The 27,818-nt window shown below is 37.1% G+C and overlaps 1 protein-coding gene across 1 annotated transcript in view; it reads right to left on the reverse strand.

Annotated features, from left to right (window-relative positions):
- Nucleotides 1-25,970, reverse strand: part of nostrin (nitric oxide synthase trafficking) — a 31,892-nt gene extending 5,922 nt beyond the window's left edge. Inside the window, exons 1-13 of the mRNA XM_020928949.2 lie at nucleotides 25,662-25,970; nucleotides 25,410-25,495; nucleotides 23,262-23,345; nucleotides 21,708-21,770; nucleotides 17,809-17,890; nucleotides 17,669-17,731; nucleotides 17,424-17,522; nucleotides 17,183-17,308; nucleotides 15,904-16,002; nucleotides 15,663-15,788; nucleotides 6,854-6,962; nucleotides 4,366-4,454; nucleotides 935-1,060 (exon numbers count right to left, since the gene is read on the reverse strand). Of these exons, the coding sequence (XP_020784608.2) occupies nucleotides 935-1,060; nucleotides 4,366-4,454; nucleotides 6,854-6,962; nucleotides 15,663-15,788; nucleotides 15,904-16,002; nucleotides 17,183-17,308; nucleotides 17,424-17,522; nucleotides 17,669-17,731; nucleotides 17,809-17,890; nucleotides 21,708-21,770; nucleotides 23,262-23,345; nucleotides 25,410-25,495; nucleotides 25,662-25,763 (1,254 nt within the window). The 5' untranslated portion in view covers nucleotides 25,764-25,970. The remainder of the gene's footprint in view (nucleotides 1-934; nucleotides 1,061-4,365; nucleotides 4,455-6,853; nucleotides 6,963-15,662; nucleotides 15,789-15,903; nucleotides 16,003-17,182; nucleotides 17,309-17,423; nucleotides 17,523-17,668; nucleotides 17,732-17,808; nucleotides 17,891-21,707; nucleotides 21,771-23,261; nucleotides 23,346-25,409; nucleotides 25,496-25,661) is intronic.
- Nucleotides 25,971-27,818: the final 1,848 nt, after the last annotated feature.

Below are 27,818 nucleotides of genomic sequence, written 5' to 3' on the forward strand. Positions count from 1 at the left end.
CAGGTCTAAACTAGATCTAAACCAGATCTAAACTAGATCTAAACCAGGTCGAAAACCAGGTCTAAACCAGGACTAAACCAGGTCTAAACTAGATCTAAACCAGATCTAAACTAGATCTAAACCAGGTCGAAAACCAGGTCTAAAACCAGGTCTAAACCAGGACTAAACCAGGACTAAACCATGCTGTGTGGACGTGTCTCCTCCTCTTCTATCAATAATATTTTTAATACGGTTCAGTAAAGTCTGGGCTTTTTCTTTTCTTTTAGCAGATAAAACTTCATATGTTACGATATCCTCGTCTTTGTTTCTCTACAGCAAATCAAGTAATCCAAAGTATTCAGATTACGTTACTCACTTTAAGTAATTTAATGGATTACATTACAGATTACATATCCCAGAATGTAGTTTGTAATCTGTAGGGGAATACATTTTAAAAGTCACCTTCCCAACACTGGATGAAAGTATTTAGTATGACTTTTGCCAAACTGATATTTTTGTAACAATGAACAAATATTAACAAAGGGTTAGGTAATTACTAGTTTATTTATTATGGCACCTTGTTATAAAGTGTCACCGGGCAGACTGACAGTATTATAGTAAGGCTGCACATACACCACCGTGTGTCTTGCCCAAGAGCACACAAACACTTCAACACTACGCACATTTTCTTTATGCATTGTGAGGGACAAGGTGAAACAGTTGTGGAATTGATTTCATTTTCCCATTCAATTTTATTTCCCACTTTATATTGTTTCACGGCAATAAAAAAACAATCTCACAATATTACCTAAACAGACGAACCAGATAAGACTCCCCGAGGACAGAGGCTTAACTCATCCCCCTGTAACTCTTAAAATATAACACCAACACAACTTTTTCTGCTGTTTTCTGGGCTTATCTAAGTCCTGGGAGTGGCACGAGTGATTAGGCTCACCTTATCTTTCCACTTGGAGATGCTGTCGCTGAATCGATGCAGTGACTTTGGCCTTCCCTCCACTTCAGACAGAGCCAGGGACAGTTTGTAATGAGTGGCCTCCAGCAGGTCTAGTTTTAGAGTGGTCTGGAAGCAGAGCAGCCAATATGTGTGCTTAAAGACCGATGTGCTGCTAAATATTATTACTCAAGTAGAAGTACAAAGTAGTGAGACAGATAATTGTTAAAGGGCAAGTGTTATGCTGTTTTCTGATCTGTTGTAATGCCGTTTCCTTGTCAAAATCAGACCTGGAGTTGTGTTTCTTTTGTTTCATTCACACGTTTAACACACAAACTCTGCATATTTAGGATAAGTTCTTCTCTCAAACAAGAAATTCTGTATTCTACCTTGTGATGTCATGTAGTACATGGGCCCGGTCAAGCAGAAGTAAACAGCAAGGTCAAAAATTCAAGTTAATGCATCTGATATAAAAATTGTATTCAACAGATACATATGTACTCTAGTTTATGAAACTGTTTGACCTTTTTTCTGTACCATTTTTAGTTCTAAAGTTACACACGTTTTAAACAGACCATGTATGAAACATGGAACAAAAATAATTTCCCAAATTTCAAAGACCTGAAAATCATGTAAATAAATGGATGTATTTCATCATATCTTGTGTTATTTGATCTTTGAACTGGTGATGAACTTACATGATTTTTCAACAAAAAAAAAAAAAGTATTTAAAATGATAAAAATTTGCTTGGAAGGACTGACATATTTTATAGAAATAGTTTCCTTTCATTTTGAAGTAATATTAAAGTATTTGGAAGAAAAAAGCGACAAATTATGCAAAATCCTGCACCTTCTACTTGCTGCACAATTTTCCTCTCCGTTACTTTTCCCTCCGTTACCATGACCTTTCTTAATAAAAAAATCTCATTACTCAAAAAGTAAGAGGTTTTTCAACCTAATCTTGTACCATATGGTAGAAAACTATATGAAGCAAATATTCAAACCAGTTTGTTAAGGATATGTAAGTGAGAACCAAGAGTTATTCCTGTTTGTATTTATTGCCCAAAAAGTGCTGCATATTTCATTCCCTCTGTTACTGACATGAGTTTTTAAATTTTTAGTCACCAACTTGAAAGAATATCACAGGTTTAACTTGACCCTGTTGGAGTGTTAACTCTTTCCTACATTCTGATACTTTACTTATTTCAATAGTCCCTCTAGTTTCTGAATAAGAGCTATTTGAATGTAAAAAATCTGCCCCTGTTTCCTTCCGTTACCGCTTGACCGAACCCACATACAAGAAGTGCTCTACTGTGTTTTTAAACTCCATACACCTTCACTAGAATCATGTGGATAATTTCAACCCCGGGATTGGCTATTTCTACTGGACTAAATGTAAAAAGTTGCTGTTAATTTAATAATAATAAAAGATTTCTCAAACATGTGTGAATGAAACAAAACACCATTCTAGGTATGTCAGATGAAGGAAAAAGAGGCAGAGCGCTTCACTGATAATGTCCCTACCAAAGCTAAAACCAAACCTACGCCCTTGCTTAAGTACAAGTACGTACAAGAATACTTTTTACTTTTACTTCACTAAATTTGAGAGCAGGTATCTGTACTTTCTACTTCACAACATTTCTGAACTGGACTGAAAAGAAGAAGTATTTGTTTATCATAGTTTGAGGCCTGTTTATAACACATTTGTAGTTTGAACAAATAAAAATCTACAAATAAAAACAGCTAAGAAAAGAACAAGTAGAAATCTTCAAAACCTCTATCAACATTGCTTCATTTAGATCTCAAAATCTGAGCAAAATACTTCTACTTTTTACTATTTAAGTACATTTTTAAACAAGTACTTTAATACTATTACTTTTACTTGAGCTTTTTTTTTGCTCTTCTATCTGTACTTTACTTAAGCACATGTACGTACAGGGATAATTTTTACTTTTACTTCACAAAATTTTAAGGCAGGTATCTGTACTTTCTACTTCACAACATTTTTGAACTGGAAAAGTATTTGTTTATCATACTTTGAGACACACTGAAAAGGCAGTTTTAACACATTTGTAGTTTGAACAAATAAAATTATACATATAAACACAGCTAGAAAAAGAACAAGTAGAAATCCTCAAAACCTCTATCAATGTCACTACATTTGAAGCTTTATTTAGATTTCAAAATCTGAGCACTTTACTATTTAAGTACATTTTTAAACAGGTCTTAAAAGAGTAAAAATGAGCAGTACAGGTGCTGTACGAGGGTTAAAACAGTAGTCTTTAAACAGAGAGTTGCCCTTTTCTGTGTAAAAATGGGCAAGGTACAAACCCGAGGCCCTCTGACTGAATATATTAAAAGTCCTTTATTGCGTGAAGGGACGTTCCTTTTACATTTTTTCCCATTTTTACAGTTTCCAGTAAGGGCAACTTTCTGTTTAAAGACCATTGTAGGTGTGTTTTTGATAAGGTGACAGCTTTATGACATGGGTTAAAGCTCACAAGAACCATAATATAGGACCTTTAAAGTAAAAGTGAATAAGTATTTGGAAAAACTACTGCTTGAGTTAATGGGGCAAATATTAAATATGTCAGATTCTTGTATTTCCCAAAAAAAGAGAGAAAATCAAATTACAAAAAACATATTTGAAGGGAATGTATTGTTCAAATAATTTTATGTTAATACTTTTGACATAGAACTACTCAGTGGCAAGAGTAATCAAAACTTTTACTCAAGTAAGAATATTGTTACTTCAAATTAATATTGCTCAAGTAGGAGTTAAAGTTTGGTGAAAGTACAATTACTTCAAATAGTTACTCAAGTAAATGTAACCGAGGACTACTTACACTACCAGTCAAAAGTTTTAGAACACCACACTTTATCCAGTTTTTTACTGTTTGAGCAAAACATATTCTAAACTTTTATATTTTACATATTCTGTCATGAAAGTGTCCACCTTTGGCAGATATAACAGCTGAACACACTCGTGGCTCGTTCTTTTTACAATAGAAATCAAATATTCTTCAGAAAGTTCTTCCCAAGTCTGTTGCAGAAGTTCCCATAAATGTGTGGCACTTGTAGGTTGCTTGGTTTTCACTCTTCTGTCCAGTTCATCCCAAACCAGCTCGATGGGGTTTAAGTCTGGACACTGTGCTGGACACTCCATGTTTTCAAGCTTTACCATCTTGTTCTTTTTTCCTGAGGTAGTTTTGGCAGAGCTTGGACTTGTGTTTTGTATCTTTTATCTTGTTTTTTTAACCTCTGGCTGTTCATTTCTTACCTTTGTACCATTTCAAGCTCTTCACTGGACTTGCACGACTTGAATTGCAATAAGTAACGAGAAAAAATAAGGTGTTCTAAAACTTTTGACTGGTAATGTACCTCTGTCTATTATAAAGAATGAAACAATTAAAAAGAACAAATGGCCGGCCAACCTCATCCAACTGCTGATCCGTCTCCTCGATGTTCCTCTCGTTGGAAAAAGACGGATTCTCAGAGTACATTTTCATCAGTCGCTTTATACCTGTTACAATAATAACTCTGATAAGCATAAACAAAAGTGGCACAATGAAATTTTATGTAAATCTAAATTAAGAACATATATCTTAATGACTGTTTTGGACCTGAGCCATATGTCACTCTGAACCTGAGCAGAGGTCAGAGGTCAGTATGTGCTCAGTTGAGGTGTGGGACTCTGCCTCTGGCCTTGGAGACAGGACGATTCCACTCAGTCCCAGAGGAGGCGCGCACATGTGTTCTGTGCGACTTAAAGGTTGTATAGAAGATTTTCCAAGGAAAGAGAAATGCAGCGACTGTTTGTCCTTTTTCAAATGTTGTGCTTTGCTCCTTTTCCCCTTCTCTTCTTCTTTCCGCGACGTCAAAAATGGACTTTCATTCGCGATGAACTGGTCGTGAATTCTTGTCCGCCGTCACAACAAACTTTGCGCAAACTGAGAGGAAGCTACAGTTTCGAAAAAGACCCCGAGAACCGCTGTATCGGTCGAGTAAACGGCATCAGTGCGTGAGAGGCGAACGTAAACCTCTTAATCCCCCAGAAGAGATTTGAACCCCCCTGAACCCTTAATGACTTTTGCAGTTCACTAAAGAAATTTTGACCTTTAGAAACGGCTGTTTTTCCACATTTCAGAGACTGTGATCGGTGCCACTACAACCCACACTAGACTGTAGGATTCAAGGAATGTTTTCGCCGATTTTTCCGAAGTTAATCGAAATAGTGACTGGTAGCTCCAAAAACACAACAGGAAACCGTGCAATTTGCCGCCAGTTTTAGATCGTATTTATGGATAATAGAGAAAGTCTTTTATAGATTTCAAAGTGATGATGTTGAAGTTGATTATTAAGTGGAAAACGCGACAGCGAGGACTTTCGGGAGAAGGTGAAATGCCGCTGATGCGTCTGTGTGGAGTCTGCGATGTGAAAAAATCTGAGCTTTATACTCGTGAACCAAAATTCTGAAATCGATGTTCCGTCCTTTAAAAATTTGTTTTTTTTCCAAGATGCGATGTAACAGAATCGTACAGAAAAAAATTGCGGAGCTTGCACACGAGTAACCGCAAATACACAACTGACGGGGAAGAGTTTTATTATTATTTATCATTAAGCTAAATTTTTAAGCTAAATGAGAGTTGAATAAGCTGAATAAGTTAAATGGATAATTTGCACACAGGTGAGAACAGGAAGTCTACTGTACGGTGAAAAATCTGTTTAAATACTTTGACGAATATAAACTAGAATGCCAGATGCGAGTTTTGTTTTCGAGTTTGCACCTGACCAGGTGTATCGAGGTAAACTATAAATGAGTTGATCGCATAAATAAAGTTCGGCAGGTTTCAGAGATACCAAATATGCTGTGTGTTCAGAGGTTTATAATCACTCGAAACGTTAAAGCCCTAGTAACCTCGTCCAGTAATCCCAGCGCGCCGGCGAGTCAGTGACGCTAGAAATGTAGGGAGTTTGATTAACAACCCAACAGCCAATAGAAAATGAGGTAGCCTTGTTTTCTATTGGCTGATGTTTATCTGGCCTCACTACATCCACAGTTGATGGATTTTCATTTTTTTTTTTTTTTGGTCATCATAATTACAAGGCTGCTGCGTCTCTGTAATGGTACTTTAAACTTTCACTGACAATTTGAAACAAGTAAAAAAAATCCTCCATACAACCTTTAAAGGACATTGAAAATGAAATGCATTTTCTGCTTTATTGTCCTTTGTATCATGACCTGCGCTGTCAGTTGTTGTCTAATGTGTCTTACTGTTGGTTTGTTATGTCTGATGAGGAGAGACTGAAGTATCTGTTTAAATGTAATGCTTTTAAGTTGGCCCAGTTTGTGTTGAAAGCCTGGGACCTCTGTAAAAGGAGGTTTATGTTTGATGTGTCATCTGTCTGCTTATTGTTTTATGTGTCGTATAAGCTCATGCAGGCTGGACACCAATTAAATGGTGCATGACACTAAATAAGTACAATAAACTAAACTAAACTAAACTAATAAATCAGGTTAAAAAGGCCTGTTATAACTACATTAAAGCTACATTATGTAACTTTTCTGGTAGAGGGTACACTCACATATATGATAAACAAGTGTAATTGTATGAATCCAAAAAAAGGCCTTGTATGTGTTTTCTATTCCATGTATTTAAGCAAAATTTGTCTTGAGGTCAAAATGAGACTGCTGTCCAATAACCAGTAAGTGCACTGATAGCATGCTAGTTGTTTTAAGCTTTAGTGTGATGGCAAAACTCTGCTCTGGCCTCTGGAAGTTGTGAAAAGATCTTATAAACTCATCACGGTGAATAATTTGGATGCTCAGAATGACATACTGTGGAAATATCCATTCAAATCACCAGAAAGTTACACAATGCACCTTTAAATAACTCTCTGTATAGATGTAAATGGACTTACCTTCGATGTCTTTCTTAGTCTTGGCGATATTGTCCTGTAGCCGCCGTAGTTTGACTTGCAGCGCGTCTCTCCTCCGCTCTTTACCCATCAGTGACTTCGAGTCCTCTTCCTGTGCGATAAAAAACAGAGGAACAATCAATATTCAGGTTTGCTCTTCAAATTATGATTCATGTTTATGGAAAATATGTCCCCGCGAAAAAGTACGGCACACATTAGTCTGGCTAATTATGCCATTTTCTACTTTATTGATCCACAAGGGCAAATATTTGGACACAGTAGAAGCTCAAGCCCAGTGGATAAACGTAACAAAGTAAAAGTAGTAAAGTAGTTAAACATTGTAGGTATTTATTCTTTACTCAAGTACAAGAGTGTAGGTTTGTGGACATGTCACAACCAATATTTGGGGATGACAAAATAGTCCCAACCAATATTTACCAATTTATTTTAATAAACAAAAATATACATTTATTCTGATATTTTTCCAAACTCAATAATATTAATGTAACATGTTTTAGTTCACATTTTGTTTATTAGACGTTCTGAGATGTATTCAGTGATATGACAACTGTGATGATGCAACAGTGATCTGCACCCACTGGCGGGTTGATTTCCCACATTGGCAAGACACTTAACCCACCTTGCCCACACACTTGCCCACAACTGGTGTGAATGTGTGTGTGATGGGTTGGTTCCAAGTGCTTGAAGTGTGTGAGCATCAGTGGAGCCAGGAGCCTAAACTGGGGAAACGGCAGGACAGGGTCACACCCGAAGATGTCGGCTTGAGCAGACGTGACTGAAGATGTTCCTTTTTAAAACTTTTCAAAAGGAACTTACTTGGCTTCATCTTCAATTAAACTTGACATAAAATGAGTCGCCACGGAAAAAGAGCGACTATCACCACAAGTGCATCTCCCAAATGGAGCTCTACTCGTGCGCTGTGAGCAGCCCGACTCTACTGACAATATTCCACGGAAAAATATTTGGACATTACTTCACAAATATCTCATCACCAACAAGCAAAGAGAAATCTGCTACAAACTTCTACATCACTGTTATCCACTAAAGAATCATCTTAGCAGGGCAATAGACACAAACTGTACATTTTGCGAACTGAAAAATGAAACCACCTCTCATTTATTTTGGATCTGCCCAGACTCTGTGCGTTTTTGGAAAGAATTCATAAAACAAATGGGCTGATAATGTCCCCACCAAAGCTGAAACCAAACCTACGCCCTTGCTTAATACTTTTTACTTTTACTTCACTAAATTTGAGAGCAGGTTTCTGTACTTTCTATTTCACTACATTTTTTAACTGGACTGAAAAGAAGAAGTATTTGTTTATCATAGTTTGAGGCCTGTTTTTAACAAATTTGGAGTCTGAACAAATAAAAATATACAAATAAAAACAGCTAGGAAAAGAACAAGTACAAATCTTCAAAACCTGTGTCAATATCGCTTCATTTAGATCTCAAAATCTGAGCAAAACACTTCTACTTTTTACTATTTAAGTAAATTTTTAAACAAGTACTTTAATACTGTTACTTTTACTTGAGCTTTTTTTTTGCTCTTCTATCTGTATTTTACTTAAGTACACCTACGTACAAGGATAGTTTTAACTTTTACTTCACAAAATTTTAAGGCAGGTATCTGTACTTTCTACTTCACAACATTTTTGAACTGGACTGAAAAGTAAAAGTATTTGTTTATCATAGTTTGAAGCCTGTTTTTAACAAATCTGGAGTCTGAACAAATAAAAATACACAAATAAAAACAGCTAGGAAGTAGTATCAAGTAGTAGTACAAGTAGTACAAGTAGGAGTAGTATCAAGTAGTAGTAGTAGTAGTAGAATCTTCAAAACCTCTATCAATATCACTACATTTGAAGCTTTATTTAGATCTCAAAATCAGAGCAAAATACATTTACTTTTTACTATTTAAGCACATTTTTAAACAGGTACTAATACTGTTACTTTTTTTTTTTTGCTCTGCTTTCTGTACTTTTACTTAAGTAACAAAACTGAATACTTCTTCCACGACTACACAAATACGATATAAAGACGTGAATAAGAATACTGGTGAAAGCAAAATGCGAAAATAGGTCAGATCTTAGCGTGGGGGAGCGATATACAGATTTATGCAAAGATCTGAGTCCTAAGAGTAATGAGTGAAATTCAAAATCTCCTTGCTAATCTAAAAACCCACACTTCTAGGAAACATTACATAATTTAAAGCCGCAGTATGTCACTTTTTAGCCCAAAATAGACCAAAAAAAGAAGAAGAAATGCATTTTTGGTTGTGTTTATTGCACCGAAAAAAACGTATCCTTACTGTGAACGGGCTTGCATCTCCACAAACCTGACTCTGGTGTTAATATTCCACACTCTGGCATGAAACTTTTCTATCTCTATGCAGAATGTTCCAGAGTTTGGCTTTAACTTTGGAGTTTTTATGCAGATACTTACACATTTTACGATTTGTTCCTTCAGCATTAACCTGCCTGAAAATGAGGCTGAATGGGTCACTTGGTACATTAACATACTCGCTGGACTTCACATAAACTTTTATCCAGCTGAAATAAAATCTTAAATGGCTAAAATGGTTTATCAGGTTTGCAGTAAAAGTGTGAAGTTACTTTGAAAGGCCAACACTAATGTATATATTTGCCTGCAGATGTGGGTAGTACTTCGCTGTTCTTTGAGTAACCTTTTAAAGAAACTGTACTTTTCTAGCAGCGACTTTTACTCCTACTTGAGTAATATTTTTTACTGAAGTAACAGTACTCTTACTTCAGTAAAGCTTTTCTCGCTGTGAGTAAATCTACAAGTGACAAAAGTTTTATGTTGACAATATGAAGTGATTTGAACATTTGTGTTTCTTTCACTGTTCCTTCAAATAAGTGTAGAGTAGTTTTTTTTTATTTTTTGTGTTCTATCCTTTGAAAATACAAAATTTTGTTCATTATTTGATGTTTTGTCCTTCCAATTACGTTACTCTTTGAAGGTTTGTACGCAAAATTGACTCTTTTGATCTTTCAGCCATGTTATGATGCCGTTACCTCCACAAAAACAGAGCTGGAGTTGTGTTTTGTTTCATTCACACATGTTTGAGTAACTCTTTGTTATTAGTCTGTCTACATCTCCAAAGATCAAAATGCACCATTCCACCTTGTGATGTCATAAACTCTGAGGAAGATCACTAGTGAGCAGTCGAAAATGTCAGGAATGAAAACAAACTCTTGATCTGAAAAAAGAACCTAATAACATAAATCAGTGTTTCCCAAACTTTTTTTCTGGGGACTCATATTTTAAAAGTCACAAACCTTTGTGACTCAAGTCAATAGACATTAATCGTAAATCACAAAATAAAGGTGGATTTGACCATTATTGAACATTAACGAGGATATTTTATTGTTTACTGAGTGATCGTGTCTCTGAACAATTAGTATTAGTCAAGTTTTAAACAATGAAAAACAGTAATTGAAGCAGCAATAAAAGGATCCAAAAGTCGCCTATTTGTATGTTAAATGTTGTCCATTTCTATTTCTTTCCAACATTCAATTGAAGCAGCAATATTGGAACAAAATAGTCAATAAAATAATTACTAAAAGATAAAAAATTATACAAGACATGTCTTAACATTTCAACATTTTTAATGAGATAGGTGGGCCTGTCTGTGTTTTTGTAGCGTGTTCCAGTCCGGGTGCAGGAGGAGAGCGCAACATACAGGTCAGGCGACTCAAAAAAATATATCTTGCGACCCACCTGAGGATCGCGACCCAGTCTTTGGGAAACACTGACATAAATAAATTATCGGAAGACCAAATGAACTTCATTGGACTATGAAGAGGTAGTTTCAAGTTTTTAGTTCAGCATTTAGTTCAGTAGAGATGGACAATTCCAGGAATAAAATCGTCCTAATGATTCTAGTGAAGGTGTATGAAGCTTAAAAACACAGTGAGGTACTTCCTGTATTACCACATGACATCACAAGGTGGAACGCAGTGTGAACTCAGCCTAAATATGCAGGATTTGTGTGTTAACAATGTGTGAATGAAACAAAACACAACTCCAGGTCTGTTTGTGAAGCGGAAACAACATTATAACACAGATCAGATCTTATTTGAGTCATTTCTTGTGCCACGACTTTGTACTTGTACTTGAGTATTTATTTTGAACTAACAACTCTTACTTGCCAGATGATATTGACAACTCACTGCTCCCCCCTAACCCAGTAGTTTCCAGACTGGATTTTATAACACAGACGTCACCGAGGACCATAAACGGTGGTCAGCTTTGAGAACCACACCTCAGGCTTGTAACGTTTTTATTGAGCGTATGATACAGCAGTTTTCAAATTGCAGTAAAAAGTTTGTGTTTTGGTCATTCGGGACGACAAAATCTGATCTGGCTGCACTTGGACCCCAGGCCACAGTTTGGACACCCCTGCCTTCACCGCCCACCAAGAGAAAGTAGATTCAGCTTTGAAGGGAACATTAAACTTTTCCTGATCTATATTTTATAATTTTGTTTTCGTAGGATCTTTAATCTGCAGTAAAGTAACTTGAAAGTACACCACAAATATTAGAAAAACGATGAGTGGTGCAAGAAAATGTTCAAATGATTTCATATTGTCACTTTTGTCACTTGTAGATTTATAACAGTAGGAAGAGGAACCAAAACTTTTACTCAAGTAAGAGTATTAAATAAAAAATATTATTTAAAAGTAGAGCCCGACCGATATATCGGTTGGCTGATATTATCGGCTGATATGGGCAACTTTAGGCATATCGGCTATCGGCCGATAGGGGCCGATATTTCACGTGGGCATGTTATACCTTTAAAAGCTTAGACTCTCTACATTATGTTCATTTAATCCAATTTACAGACAGATAAATGTCCTAATATGTGGCTCCACATCAGTATTTATCTACGGAGTCATTTGTCTGTGTGTCCTACTGTCCGTGAACACACCACAGAGTCGCGTCACTCACGTGTGTTTGTTTACATCTGCAGACACAGATCCAAACACTGAGATTATTTTCTTTTTACGGACAATCGGTTTGAGTCTGGATTAAAAGGACATTTATTAGTGCAGATTTGTGATGTGGGAGGAGCCTGTATGAGCGGTGAGTGTTGGAAATATGTCGACTCTGAAGCTAGTTTTTGTCATTTGTTATGGGTTAGCTGCTGTAGCTCCCGCACATAAACAGACTGTTTTCTATTGGTCTGTTCTAAAGTGACTATATTGGCCGTATATTTGTTACTGGACCTGCACTGATATGTAAATGAGCTGTGAATAGAGGTGTGAATTATGACATTTGCGCATATAATTAATTACCGCGGAGCGCACGTATTTACGGCTAAAGGCTAATAGCGCTACTTTCTTTACTAGTTATGGGTCCGTCGCGAACGAAATGACTCTTAGAACCGGCTCTTTGAAGGGAACGACGGGGAGCCTGATCCTTATTGGGAGCCGTGTTTTCTCTTTCTCTCACTTTTTTTTTCTCTTCACGCCGCGTGCAGACTCGTGGTAGTTTGACAGCGGCTGAAAACGAAACTTTGAGAAATTTGCGTGTACGTAGGATTTAAAAAAAAACAAAAAAAAAACAAAAACAAAACGAACATATCTGACTGTAGTTTAGCATAAAATAAATAAGTCCCAGTTTAGTCCTTTTTCAGTCCTGGTTTAGACCTGGTTCAGTCCTGATTCAGTCCTGCTTTAGACGTGCTTTAGTCCTGCTTGCAATAAAAACAATCTGAAGAGCCACTTGGGAGCCAAAAGAACCAGCAGCTTTTAGTGAGCCGAGCCAAAAGAGCCGGTTCTCTAAAAAGAACTGGAATACCCATCACTAGTGTCTAGAATGTGACGCAAAAATGCCATTAAGCCAAACTACTGTCTGTAAATATGATGTAAAGAGGCAGAATAACAATAAATGTTGCCTAAATAAACCCAATTTAAAATCCATCAGAGCCAAACCTAAGTTTTTTAAACAATTCAACATTTACAGTGAATTTTTACATCACTAAATATATCGGCGATTATATCGGTTATCGGCAGCTACAACTTACATTATATCGGTTTCATATCGGCCACAGCAAAATCCATATCGGTCGGGCTCTATTTAAAAGTTCCATCTGATTTCTCCATAAAGATGTTGTTGCTTTGTCTGAAATTTCTCGCAATATGGCATTAAACCTTTCATTATCATCATGAAGAACAAACCAGGGAGAGGCTCACAGTTAGAATGCCTGTTTTTCTAGCTATTTTTGAGCAATAAACCACTTATTCCGTATTTTTCTGATTATAAGTTGCACTTTTTTTCATGGTTTGGGTGTTTCCTGCGACTTATATATTAAAATTTTCACACTGATAAACTTCCAGTGTCCAGGAGGAATCAGGTGAACACGACAGGAAAGACATCACTGTTCCTCTGCTCTGGTGTTTTGTTTGGCGATGAAATGGTCCGTTCCCTCAAAATGTTTCCTCTACCGTGTTTATTGCCACATATGGTGTGTAAAACGCCTGTAGCTGCTGTGACGCTGCAGGACACAGAGGAGAGACACTTTTGGCTCTTCCACGGGATCTGCTGACTCTCCCTGACCAGTCCTCCTGTTAAACTGCACTCAGACCTTTGACTGACACACAAAGGACACTCAGATGCACAGTGGAAACGTTACTGCAGTAAAAACAGGATTTCCCTTGGGATTAATAAAGTATCTCTCTCTGTGTTTGTCTGTCTGTCTCTCTCTCTCTGTCTCTCTAAACACAGTGGGTTTATGTTCTAAATGTTAGAGCAGTTTAATGTCGTACTGTGGAACATTTGAAGCAGAGCAAAGACAAGAAGGAAGGAATTTCCCTCGGGATCACTAAAGTATCTTTCTCTCTGTCTCTCTTCATCTCTGTCTCTGCGTGTCTCTCTGCATGTCTCTCTCTTTTTCTGTTTCTGTCTCTCTCTGTGTCTCTCTCTGTCTTTGTCTCTCTCTCTTTGTCTCTTTCTGTCTGTCTCTCTTCATCTCTGTCTCTGTAAGTGTCTCCCTTTCTCTCTGTCTCTTTCTCTCTGCCTCTCACTCCTTCCGTCTCTCTCTCTTTGTCTCTCTGTGTCCCTGTCTCTCTCTCTCTCTCTCTGTCTGTTTCTGTGTGTGTGCCTCTCTCTTTCTCTCTCCATCTCTCTCTCTGTCTGTTTCTGTCTCTCTCTGTCTCGCTATCTCTCTGCATGTCTCTCTCTTTTTCTGTTTCTGTCTCTCTCTCTCTCTGTCTCGCTCTCTTTGTCTCTTTCTCTCTCTCTGTGTCTGTCTCTGTCTCTCTCTTTATGTCTCCCTCTCTCTTTGCCTCTTTCTCTCCCTCTCTCTCTGCCTCTTTCTCTCTCTATCTCTGTCTGTCTCTCTTTCTGTCTGTCTCTTTCTCTCTGCCTCACTCTCTGTCTGTCTCTCTGTCTGTCTTTTTCTCTCTCCGTCTGTCTCTCTGTCTCTTTCTCTCTCTGTCTGTCTCTTTCTCTCTGCCTCACTCTCTGTCTGTCTCTCTTTCACTCTCTGTCTGTCTCTCTGTCTGTCTCTTTCTCTCTGCCTCACTCTCTGTCTCTCTCTCCGTCTGTCTCTTTCACTCTCTGTCTGTCTCTCTCTCTGTCTCTTTCTGTCTGTCTCTTTCTCTCTTCCTCACTCTCTGTCTGTCTCTTTCACTCTCTGTCTGTCTCTTTCTCTCTCTGTCTGTCTCTTTCTCTCTCTGTCTGTCTCTTTCTCTCTCTGTCTGTCTCTTTCTCTGTCTCTTTCTCTCTCTGTCTGTCTCTTTCTCTCTCTGTCTGTCTCTCTCTCTGTCTCTTTCTGTCTGTCTCTTTCTCTCTTCCTCACTCTCTGTCTGTCTCTTTCACTCTCTGTCTGTCTCTTTCTCTCTCTGTCTGTCTCTTTCTCTCTCTGTCTGTCTCTCTCTCTGTCTGTCTCTTTCTCTCTCTGTCTGTCCCTTTCTCTCTTCCTCACTCTCTGTCTGTCTCTTTCACTCTCTGTCTGTCTCTTTCTCTCTCTCTGTCTGTCTCTTTCTCTCTCTGTCTGTCTCTCTCTCTGTCTCTTTCTCTCTCTGTCTGTCCCTTTCTCTCTTCCTCACTCTCTGTCTGTCTCTTTCTCTCTCTGTCTGTCTCTCTCTCTGTCTCTTTCTCTCTCTGTCTGTCTCTTTCTCTCTGCCTCACTCTCTGTCTGTCTCTCTCTCTGTCTCTTTCTCTCTCTGTCTGTCTCTTTCTCTCTTCCTCACTCTCTCTGTCTGTCTCTTTCTCTCTCTGTCTGTCTCTCTCTGTCTGTCTCTTTCTCTCTCTGTCTGTCTCTTTCTCTCTCTGTCTGTCTCTCTCTGTCTGTCTCTTTCTCTCTCTCTCTCTGTCTCTTTCTCTCTCTGTCTGTCTCTTTCTCTCTGCCTCTCACTCTCTCTGTGTGTGTGTGTGTCTCTCTGTCTCTGTCTCTCTCTCTGTCTCTCACTCTCTCTCTGTCTCTTTCTCTCTCTGTCTGTCTCTTTCTCTCTGCCTCTCACTCTCTCTGTGTGTGTGTGTCTCTCTGTCTCTGTCTCTCTCTCTGTCTCTCACTCTCTCTCTGTCTCTCTCTATCTCTAAACACAGTAGGTTTTCGTTCTAAAAGCTAGAGCAGTTTAATGTCGTACTGTGGAACATTTGAACCAGAGCAAAGACAAGAAGGTGACGGACCCACCAACCGAAAAGTTACACAGTGCTTGTTTAAGTAAGAGCATGTAGTAAGCTGTTAGAAAAGTACTCGTGTCTTTTTTTGAGAGTGAAATTCAGTTCACGTTGTAGGTCACATTATAAACTGGATCTTACGTAATAGTCGACCATGAGAAACTCGGCCTTGTTGTCCTCTGGAGGGAGGCGGTGATCAGCCAACAGTGTGTCTATATCTCTGTCCACGTCCACCCTCTGTACGGTCTGCTCGATCTGCTTCTGCCCCTGAACACACCACACACAGTAAACACACGCTCTGGGGCCTGCTAGAGCCTACTACTACTACTACTACTACTACTTTATCATTATGAATGTGGGAGGAGTTAAAGCGGCGTCCTACGTGTTTGAGAGCCTGCCCGAAACTGGACATGTGGAGGTTGTATCTGCTCAAAGCCTCGCCCAGCACTTCGATTCGCTGTTTCTCCATTTCCTGAATGATCTGTAGAACATATGTAAGATAAAACATGTTCAAATAAAACATCGTACTGATATTAATTAGTATTTATTTATTTTTAATTACAAAAGCATCGGACATGGCCAAGTTGTTGATGTTATATTTATATAGTTATATATATACAGTTCTCAAGTTAATTATCCAAACAGTATGAGCCTCACATGAGACTCATTTGGGTTGCCAGTTTCAGTGTTGAAAACCTAAAACAAATATGTTAAATTCAGGCCCAGGGGCTAAATTTGGCCCGCCATATAATAATATTTGGCCCACGAGATCATATCAAACATGTATTTGAGCTGGCCTGTCACCTTCATATAGGCTATAGAGACATTATTTATTTAAAATGTTGTTATTATTTTATATGATGCTTGTTCTGGATTCAATGTTTAAGCAAAAATATTATTAAACATTTATTTTAATAAGAAAAGGTTTAACATTGCATATATCGAAAGAAGAGAAAACATGCAGATGTTGAAATTTTTCAATAAATATTTAGTTTGGCCCACAACTTAGTCTCAGTTTTAAATTTTGGCCCTTTGTGAATTTGAGTTTGACACCCCTGACCTAAAAGGACTCTTTCTGATCTAAACGGTCAGTGCCTAAACTCCAGAACCTGCAGCCAAACACTGAGCAGTGCTAGTGCAGCCGCTGCAACTCAGGGAGTGAATTCTGGAGGTTTGTCCATATACTGAGAATGAGAACAACTTGTATGTGTCTTCTGTATGCAGATTAAAAGGACAGTCTGTAATTTTGGGCTTAGGGCCTCATTTCCGTTTTGATTTCTGTTTTAGTGGCAGCATAAATATGACCATTGACATGCACTAGTCTAGCACCAGAGACCTCTGCAAACACAAGGACTGGATGGAATATTTAAAAAAGTGTCTCCACACGTCTCCAACACTCTGGTTCACTAGGAAATGAGGTTCTATGTCCAAAATTCCAGACTGTCCCTTTAAGGAACTAGCAACCCAGCTTAAATTTTTAGAACTGTAATAGCACAGTTTACATACAGTCTATAAAATATATGAATAAAAGTATTTAATATAATACTTAACTTTAAATGTGATTTCTATTCCAATGATGATTTATTAAAATATTTACTTTAATTATGAATACAATTATGACTACTAAATGATATGCTCCACCTAAATTTCCACAGTTTTACCTGATAACATGCTTTGAGCGTGTTCTCCCACTTCAGTCTCATCTCGTGTCCCTCCAAGTTCATGTTGAAATACTCCTCGTCCACTCGCGCCTGGAGCTCTGCCGACTTGGTCAATCTGTTTAGCATCTGAAATCATAAAAAATACAGTATATATACGTAGTGTAACCATAGACTGTATAACGTATAAGCAGCCACATGCATTTAAGAGCAGGGAGTCAAATATCTCAAATATCTGGCTCACCTTTTGTTTTTCTTTCTCTGTGCTGAGGTGTTTGTTGCTCTCTACAAAGTTGAACAGGGCTTCGTGTTCTCTGGTCAATCCAACAAGTTTCTTTTTGAGCTGAAAAGTTGGTACAGCAGATAAACACAAAACACAGTTACAGCAGTTACAGTGAGACTATTTTTCAATGTAAAGTCAATAGGAAACAGAGTCGATGGAGCCAGAAGTGCCCCCATGATCACTTCCAATTTGTGAGTTTTCTTTACCTTCAGTTGCTCTGTCCAGTTTGCTGTAACCGCTTTCCCACTTCTTTCAATGGCACTGTCAAGCTTTAAGAGGTAAAAATCTTCAATTCAACTCAAAATTTAAATATTTGAAGTGTTTATAAATAAAATACTCGTCTTACAGGCCTCTTCCTCTTGTTGTGTTCATCCAGGACCTGCTTTAGTTCCACTGTGGCCTCTTGCTGAAACGCATTGCCCAAAGACCTGACAGAAGTTCACACATTTAGTTGGCTACAGATTACTTCATCACACACTACCAGTCAAAAGTTTCTCTCAGTGTGTGCTTTTTTTCTATATATTTACTACTTTCTACATCTGACATACATATAGAAGGCATCACATATATGAAATAAGATGTATGGAACTATGAAGCAAAGAAAAAGAGATAAATAACTCTACTAAATATATTTTTATACTGTATTTTATGTTCAATCCCTTTGCTTTGTTGAGTTTTCTCTTTCTTTTTTCTTGAGTGTATCCAAACTTTTGACTGGTAGTGAATGTTAAAACAGCACAAGTCAAAAGTTTAGACACACCCTTCCATTTAGTGTTTTTTTTTTCTTTTTTCTTACTGCTTACTACATTTTCTATACATACAGGAGACATCAAACGTATGACGCAGCATATATGGAATTATTTACTAAAGAAAAACAGTTAAATAACTCAAATATTTAATGAATACTTAACACGCAAATAAAACAAAAACATTTTTATACATACATTTCATATTCAAAACCTCAAATTAGCCACCCTTTGCTTTGTCAACAATATTTAGTGGAGTTATCTAACTTTCTTTACAAAATAATTCCATATATCATGCTTTATATTTTTTATGACTTCTTCTTCTGTATGTATATATCAAATGTAGAAAGTAGTAATAAAAAAGACATTGGTGCTGTTTAAAAATACACGTTTTTTTTTTCTTACTACTTTCTACATTTGATATAAAAACAGGAGACAGCAAATATATGAAGCAAGATATATGGAATTATTTACTAAAAAAACTGTTAAAAACTAAAATATTTAATACTTAATACTCAAATCTAACATTTTTAATATATACATTTCATATTCAAAACCTCAAATTAGCCACCCTTTGATTTGTCAAAAATATTTAGTAGAGTTATCCAACTTTTTTACAAAATAATTACATATACAGTATTTACAGTATCTTCTATATGTATATGTCAAATGTAGAAAGTAGTAATTAACCCTAACCCTAAAGAAAAAAAACTGTTAAATAACCCAAATATTTAATACTTAATTCTCAAATATAGCATTTTTAATATATGTATAATTTATATTCAAAGTAGTAATAAAAAAGAAAGAAAAAATGAATGAGACAGTGTGTCCAAACTTTTGATTGGTGTTGTTTAAACATACACAAGTTTTTTTTTTGTTTTTTTTACTACTTTCTACATTTTATATACATACAGAAGACATCAAATATATGAAGCAAGATATATAGAATTATTTAGTAAAGAAAAAAAGGTAAATAAATCTACTAAACATTTTTTGACAAAGCAAAGGGAGGCCACTTTGAGGATTTGGTTATAAAATGTATATAAAAATAGTAGAGTAGAGTTATTTCATTTTTTTTTTCTTTGGTTAAGGTTAAGAAAAAAGATAATTCCATACATCTTGCTTCAAATATATTACATGTCTTCTGTAGTGTATATATATCAAATGTAGAAAGTGTTAAGAAAAGGGAAAAAAAAAACATTGAGAGTCCAAATGAGTATTTATTATGGTTGTATTCAGAGTCATATCTCTCTTTATCGGACTGTGCACAAACACAGGCCCCATTTCCAACATGGCCCCTCAAAGGTGAGAGTTTAGTCCTATTGCAGATTAAGACAAGATATTTATTGGAAAAACACAAATGTCAAAGTGCATTCCTGACCGCTGACTGTAATCGTTTTGTAACATCTTTATGAATCATCGAGGCTACGGGTTATGAATGACATTAATGGATTTATCAGTGAATAGATAGAATGTGATGAGAACACACTCCCACAAGATGCCACGATGATGAATACACAGATGTCAACTACAGTCACTTAAAGGGCCCATGTGATGCTATTTTCTGATCTGTGTTATAATGTTGTTTCCTCATCACAAACATACTGTATCTGGAGTTGGGTTTTGTTTCATTCACACATTTTTAACACACAAACCCTGCAAATTTAGGCTGAGTTCTTCTCTCAAACTGAAAACACTCTGTTCCACCTTGTGATATCACGTGGTGTTGGTCATACAGGAAGTGCCCCACCACGTTTTAAAGTCCATACATTAATATTTCAAAGGGGACATTTTTATTTTGAATTTGAAACATAAATTCAAACTACAATTCAGAATAAAAATCATTCAAACGTCTTTTTTAGAGTTCAAAATTCAAAGTGATGAAACAAATGATCTTCCATAAAGGTGCACTATGTAACTTTTTGGTTGGTGCGCTTGCTTGTTTCTATGGAAACGCAACAATAACCGAAATATCGTGATATTGTATCGTCAAAAGTCTCACAATAATATCGTGGGCTGTCACAATATATCGAATCCCAAGTTTCTTTACTTAAATACATGGTTTTACAGTAGCAACAGCTTATAAACATTGGAAACTACATATCCCATGATTCATTTCAGTGCAGACAACATGAACAAACATGTTTTTTACTTGAATTCTTGGGATTATGACAGAAATAATTCACATCAAAATTTTGTCTTTTAAAAGCAAAAAAGTGTCCTATCTACTATTATATTAGCCTCTCCAAAATATCAAAATAAATATCGTACAGTGAGATGAATATCGTGATAATATCGTACGGAGAGATTTGGATATCGTTACATACCTACTCCATATACCTTCAAAAAAATCAATTTTATAATCTCAGCCCTGAAATTGACAATCTCTGCTAACCTAAAGGTAAAGAAAGGTAGCTGTTAATGTGACAACTAACACTTCATGACATCACAAGGCGGAACAGAGCATTTTGAGCTTTGGAGATGTAAACAGACTAATAAAGTAAACATAACTCCAGGTCTGTTTGTGACAAGGTAACAGTATTATAACATGGCTTAAAGGTGTATGGAAGATCATTTGTTCCGTCAGATTCTGAATTTTAAATAGTGTTGAATTTCTCACTTTGAATTTTTTTACTCTGGAAAAACATATTTGAATTATTTTTATTCAGAATTTTAGTTGCTGAACTTTGAAGTGAGGTGAAGTGAAAGAAAATCACCTTTTAAATATTCAGTATATATATTGTTAAGCCCTCAAATTCAACAGACAAAATTTAGAGTGTCAGTTTTGCAGTAAAAAATCAATTGTTGCTTGACATCTTGGATCTTTGCTGTGAAATTTTTCCACTGCGAATTTTCCACTTTGAATTTTGACTATTGGATTTGAGAGCTTGACAATACTGAATATTTAAAAGGTGACATGTTTATTTTGAATTTGAAACATAAATTCAAACTAAAATTCAGAATAAAAATCATTCAAACATCTATTTTAGAGTTTAAAAATTCAAAGTGAAGAACAAATAATCTTCGATAAAGGTGCACTATGTAACTTTTTGGTTCCGTCACCTGCTTGTTTCTATGGAAATGTCATTGCTCTGCCTGGAATGTTCCACAGTGTGACATTAAACAGCTCTACTTTACATTTATTCAATTACAAATGGTTTTATAGCTCAAAAATACCCAGAAAACAGGCGTAGCAATAACATCTCCATGGATAAAAACATTTAAGCTACACCAGAAAAGTTACATAACGCACCTTTAAAGCTCAAAAGTAAACAAGAGTTAATTTTGCGTAATACAGGACCTTTGAACTTACTTTATAACAAACAACTTAAGTGCATACTGAGGAAAACTTCACTACACCCCTTATACAAATACAGAGCTCTGTAAACAGACTGGTGTGATTTAGATTTTCACCTCCTCAGAGTTCTTTGGCCTCACTTGTGTTTGTGTTTGTGATGTGTTGTGTGGTTGTGTGGTTGTGTGGTTGTGTGGTTTGTACCTGTGGGCGTCCGCTCTGGAGTACATCTCATCAGACACATGACACCAGGCGCTGTAGGTGGAACTGAGCAGGAGCCAGTATGGAAAAAGTTAGAGCTGAATGATGGAGACTAACAGGCTAACACACAATGTAATCCTCATAATGGCAAAACATTATTATAAACAGTATATTTAAATCCAGGTTTTTTCTAAGTCCTCGCACATTTTTAAAGCTTTTTGCAATAAAATAAAACTGTATTATAAAAGTTAAAAATAAAAAAATCTATCAAATCCAAAATGGCAACTGAACTATTAAATCATATTGGACATTACAAATAAACTGAGTCAAGTCAAGATCGCACGAATCCAGACCAAGACCAGTTAGAGACCTCAGGGTCCCGAGACCAAGACCAAGACTTTTAAAGGTCGAGACCGAGACAAGACCAAGACTTTTAAAGGTCGAGACCGAGACAAGACCAAGACTTTTAAAGGTCGAGACCGAGACAAGACCAAGACTTTTAAAGGTCGAGACCGAGACAAGACCAAGACTTTTAAAGGTCGAGACCGAGACAAGACCAAGACTTTTAATGGTCGAGACCGAGACAAGACCAAGACTTTTAATGGTCGAGGACCAAGACAAGACCAAGACTTTTAATGGTCGAGACCAGAGACAAGACCGAAGACTTTTAATGGTCGGTACCAGGACAAGACGAAGACTTTTAAAGGTCGAGACCGAGGCAAGACCAAGACTTTTAATGGTCGGGACCAGGACAAGACGAAGACTTTTAATGGTCGAGACCAAGACAAGACCAAGACTTTTAAAGGTCGAGACCGAGACAAGACTAGGACTTTTAAAGGTCGAGACCGAGACAAGACCAAGACTTTTAATGGTCGAGACAGGACAAGACCAAGACTTTTAATGGTCGAAACCGAGGCAAGACCAAGACTTTTAAAAGGTCGAGACCGAGGACAAGACCAAGACTTTTAATGGTCGAGACGAGACAAGACCAAGACTTTTAATGGTCGAGACCGGGACAAGACCAAGACTTTTACTGGTTGAGACCGAGATCGAGACCGAGACAAGACCAAGACCACAGCCCATCAAGACCAAATCAAGACCATCTTTGTAATTTTCAACATTTATTCATATTTTACAGTTATTTTGGCACAAATATATCACTGTTTTTTATAAATCTATCTCCATTTTATCACTTGTCGAGTGTCAGACCTCGAGACCGAGACAAGACTGAGTCAAAATGCCTTTAAGACCAAGACAAGACCAAGCTGAAATGCGGTCAAGTCCGAGATGAGACTAAGACCAAAAAAAAAGAAGAAGTCTCGAGGCCGTTCTCGAAACCAAGACCGGTCTTGAGTACTACAATACTACCCTGACCCATAAAAATGAACAAAAAAAAAGTATTTATTAAAATTTTTTGCATCCTTTTATTTGTTTATTATATATTTTTTACACCGATTTATTTCCGTTCATTATTAATACTGTACACGTTTAACAATAATAATAAAAATACATATATAATTTTATGTTAATTTTATGTTACTGAAGAATCTGACTTACTTGTTGGTCATTTCTTTGGACGCCCTGATGAGTTTTCCAGCGAGCTTCTGAAGGCCTTTAGCGTACGTTAGCTCAAGTTCGGACCTGTGATTAAATTACATAAATAGTTTAGTTGAATTGTAATTTTTGTGGAAACTTTACTAAAGCCATGTCAGAATATTGTTACCTCCTCAAAAACACCTGGAGTTGTGTTTTGTTTCATTCACACGTCTGAGTAAAACTTTATTATTAGTCTGTTTACATCTCCAAAGCTCAAAATGCTCTGTTCCACCTTGTGATGTCATAACTTTTACCTTTCGTTTAGTAGAGATTTGAAGTTTCATGGCTGAAATCGTCCAGATGATTCTAGTGAAGGTGCAGTTTAAAAACACAATGGGGCACTTCCTGTATTACCAAATGACATCACAAGGTGGAACAGAGTGTTTTCAGTTTGAGAGAATAAATCAGCCTAAATACGATGGGTTTGTGTGTTAAACATGTGTGAATAAAACACAACTTCGGGTCTGTTTTTGATGAGAAATTAACAATACAATTACGTAGATCTGAAAATAGCGTTTAATAATATTTAAACCGGATATCCAGGCAGGCAATGTGACTGAAATGTCTTGCTCAGGGACACACTGGCAGTATGCACTATGGTGAGGTGCTTTCTGCTTTCATCTAGTTTGCAAACGAATGCTTAACCAGTGATAAGCAACGTTCCACCAGAGAACAGTCTGCCCCTTCCAAATATTTTAAAGCGAGACAAGATAAGATAAACTGTCTTGCCCAAGCACACAACAGCATTCTCTCTTTGATGGAAAGCGGAAATTGAACTCCCAACCCTATATTCAGTGGAAAAACCTGCACTATCTCCAGGTAAATGCAAATGTATGGAACTGATAGTTTGAAAAGAAAATTAAAGATCCCATATTACACAAAGTAGACTCTTCTTGTGAGCTTTAAACCATGTTATACTGTTGTTACCTCATCAAAAACAGACCCGGAGTTGTGTTTTGTTTCATTCAGCAGCGCTCAAAATGCTCTGTTCCACCTCGTGATGTCATGAAGAGGTAGTTTTCAAGTTAACATCTCCTTTTACCGTTAATTCAGTAGAGATTGGCAATTCCAGAGCTGAAATTATCCAAGTGATTCTAGTGAAGGTGTATGGCGTTTAAAAACACAGTGGAGCACTTCCTGTATTACCACATGACATCACGAGGTGGAACAGAGTATTTTCTGTGTGAGAGAAGAACCTAAATATGCAGGATTTGTGCGTTAAACATGTGTGAATGAAACAAAACACAACTCCAGGTCTGTTTGTGATGAGGAAACAACATTATAACATAGATCAGAAAATTGCGTAATACGGGCCCCTAATGTCCCCCTATTAATTTAGAATTTAAAACAGACATTATTAATTTAAATATAATAAACTATAAAATAAAATTGACATTTTTCATAAGGACACATAGAGTTATTGTTTAATTTTTGGACTAAATAAGTTATCTCGAGTTAAAACAGAAACAACCTGAGTAAGTCAAACAGTAACTTTGGCTACGACTGAATGAATGGGCCGTTAACGGTGGAGGGTCTGTCATATTCTTGTTTCCACGGAGACGTTAGTGCTTTGTCTGGAATGTTTCACAGTATGGCATTAAACCAGACCAAGTTACGGGTCAGATCTGTGGAGAGGCGACGTCGCTTACAGTCAGAATGCCTGTTTTTAGGTATTTTTGAGCTATAAAATCACCTGTAGTTGTATAAAAGTAAGGTAGAGCTGTTTAAAGTCACACTGTGGAACATTCTAGGCAGAGAAATATCCATATCCAATCCACAGAAACAAGCAGGTGATGGACGCTCCACCAGAAAAGTTACATAGTGCACCTTTAATACCAGTAGACTAAATCAAAATGACACTATTTATCTATCTAAATGGCTCCTTACTGTTTACTAATAATAATATTGTACAATTTAAGTTTCATTTTAGCATAATTTTCGCTCTGGACAAGACCAGGAAGTAGAAATCAAACAAATACTCCTTTTGAATTGGTAAGGATATCGATAAATCAACCGATAAAAGTACAAATGATCTTATTTTGTGTCAATTTGTAAGCTGTTTACGCAAAAACAAAATGTAATTACGATCACATTCATAACATAACGTACCTTTGCTGAAAAACTGCCATGAGCTCCTTGCAAAAATACTCCCCCGATTTCGAAAAGCGCTTGACATCCTGGTACAGCTGGTTGTACTGTAACAAAAAATGGGTTAATCACAATTTTTTTTGCAGTTTTAGTCGGAAAAAAAGACCAGAATCCACCTGACTGGACGGTATGTGCTCTTTCTCTCCAGTGCATGTTTTCAAATGTGGCGTCCCCTCATGTCTCTGTTTGTGTTTGAAAAGGAGAAAAACTTACCATGCAGGTGCTGATTGGGTCCTTCATCTTGAGACTGTTTGTGGACTTCGGATTTTGAACTTTGTACGCCCAAGCCCTCCAGGTAAAACCACTCACGCGCATAGTACCTGCACGTTTTGCAAGGGAGCAGTGAGAAAAGAGGAAAATTCCATGGACCAGGATTGTAAATATCACTGTACTTGTATTTCTGTAACGCTAGAGCAGATTAAAAAGGTAGTATGCGTGCCCCTATCTTGTATGTAGTGTACACACAAAGTTAACTGACGACAGGAGTGGACTGACTGGGCGTGACGAAGTAATAAATAACACTTCAAACAGTAGCATAAAGGTCAAAGGTGCAGCTTAAAATTAAAAAAAAAGAAAAGTTGGAAATTAGCAGAATTTCAATGTGTTGGCAATATTAAAGAGGCCCATATTAAGCTATTTTCTGATGTTGTAATGTTGTTTTCTCAACAAAAACTGAACTAAACTAAATTGGAAACACTGAAAACACCTTGTGATGTCATGTGGTAATACAGGAAGTGCTCCGGGGTGTTTTTAAGCTCCATACACTTTCACGAGAATCATTTGGATTTGGACTTGCAAATCTCTGCTGAAATAAGGTTTAAATAAGGTAAATAAAGGGAGCTGTTAACTTAAAAACTAACACTTCATGACATCACAAGGTGGGGCGTAGCATTTTGAGCTTTGGAGATGTAAACACACTAATAATAAAGAGTTACTCCAACATGTGTGAAACAAAACACAACTCCAGGTCTGTTTTTGAGGAGGTAACAGCTTTGTAACATGGCTAAAAACTCACAAGAGTCAATTTTGTGTAATATAAGACCTAAAGTACTTTGTGTAACCCTTGGCATTAAAGGGACAGTTTGGAATTTTGGACATATTCCATTCATTTATTTCCTAGTGAGCCAGAGTGTTGGAGACGTGTGGAGACACTTTTTTAAATATTCCATCCAGTCCTTGTATTTGCAGAGGTCGCTGGTGCTAGATTAGTACATGTCAATGGTCATAGTTATCCTGTCACTAAAAACAGTCTTACCCACTCCACAAAACACCTGAAACAAATCTATTATTACACCAGACTGTTGATGTAAATGTCTGTGTTGATAGAATAATGTTTGAAATTAAACTAACCTTGCATCACATGAATTGTCACATGTTGGGGGACTATTTTCTCATATATCAATCCACTGCTGCCAAACTTTCTATCAGGAAGTACCAGTGGCCATAGGCTATATCACATGAACCAGGACTACACCTGGACTAAATTGGCTCTAAACTAGGACTAAACCAGGACTAATCTTGGACTTGAGAGCGAGAGAGAGAACCCCAAATCCATGGAGCAGGGTGTCCACAAAGCGCAATCGGGCGACTGAGTCCAGTGTGACACGGAGCTCTTGCACCGGACCTTTCTCCCACGGTCACTCGACGGTCTACAGAGGCACACCTTCAGACCCATCCCGAGACTCTGTCCTGGTTCAGTTCTGATTTAGTTCTGGTTTAGACCTGGTTTAATCCTGGTTCAGTCCTGTTGTCAGTCCTGGTCCCTCATGTCTCAGGTCACTATAGGACAGTACAGAAGATATCATGAGCCTATGCAGTTTGTTTTCACCATTGCCAGTAGCTTCTGTTTGATATTTAAGTCGTAGCTATTTCATATTTCATATTTGGTATTTTTTTTATATATCTCATGTCAGGAGAAATGGGTGGACAGCGTAGCCCCACGTACCACGCCCACTACACTCCTGGGAAGTACAACTTGCTGCTGCTGCTCAGACATAAATCCTTCAAATGCAAAGTTGGTTTTACTTCTAAAATTATTCTATCAACACAGACATTTACATCGACAGTCTGGTGTAATAATAGATTTGTTTCAGGTGTTTTGTGGAGTGGGTAAGACTGTTTTTAGTGGCAGGATAACTATGGCCATTGACATGCACTAGTCTAGCACCAGTGACCTCTGCAAATACAAGAACTGGATGGAATATTTAAAAAAGTGTCTCCACACGTCTCCAACACTCTGGCTCACTAGGAAATTAGGTCCTATGTCCAAAAATCAGAACTGTCCCTTTAAACTTATCTATGTCAACAAGTAGTTATTGGTCAGATCTGTGGAGAGGCGCTGCTTTTCGAGGTATTTTTGAGCGGTAAAAC

The sequence above is a fragment of the Boleophthalmus pectinirostris genome, unplaced genomic scaffold (genome assembly GCF_026225935.1).
Source record: "Boleophthalmus pectinirostris isolate CB_2022bp ecotype Guang Dong unplaced genomic scaffold, ASM2622593v1 HiC_scaffold_1, whole genome shotgun sequence".
NCBI lineage: Eukaryota > Metazoa > Chordata > Actinopteri > Gobiiformes > Gobiidae > Boleophthalmus > Boleophthalmus pectinirostris.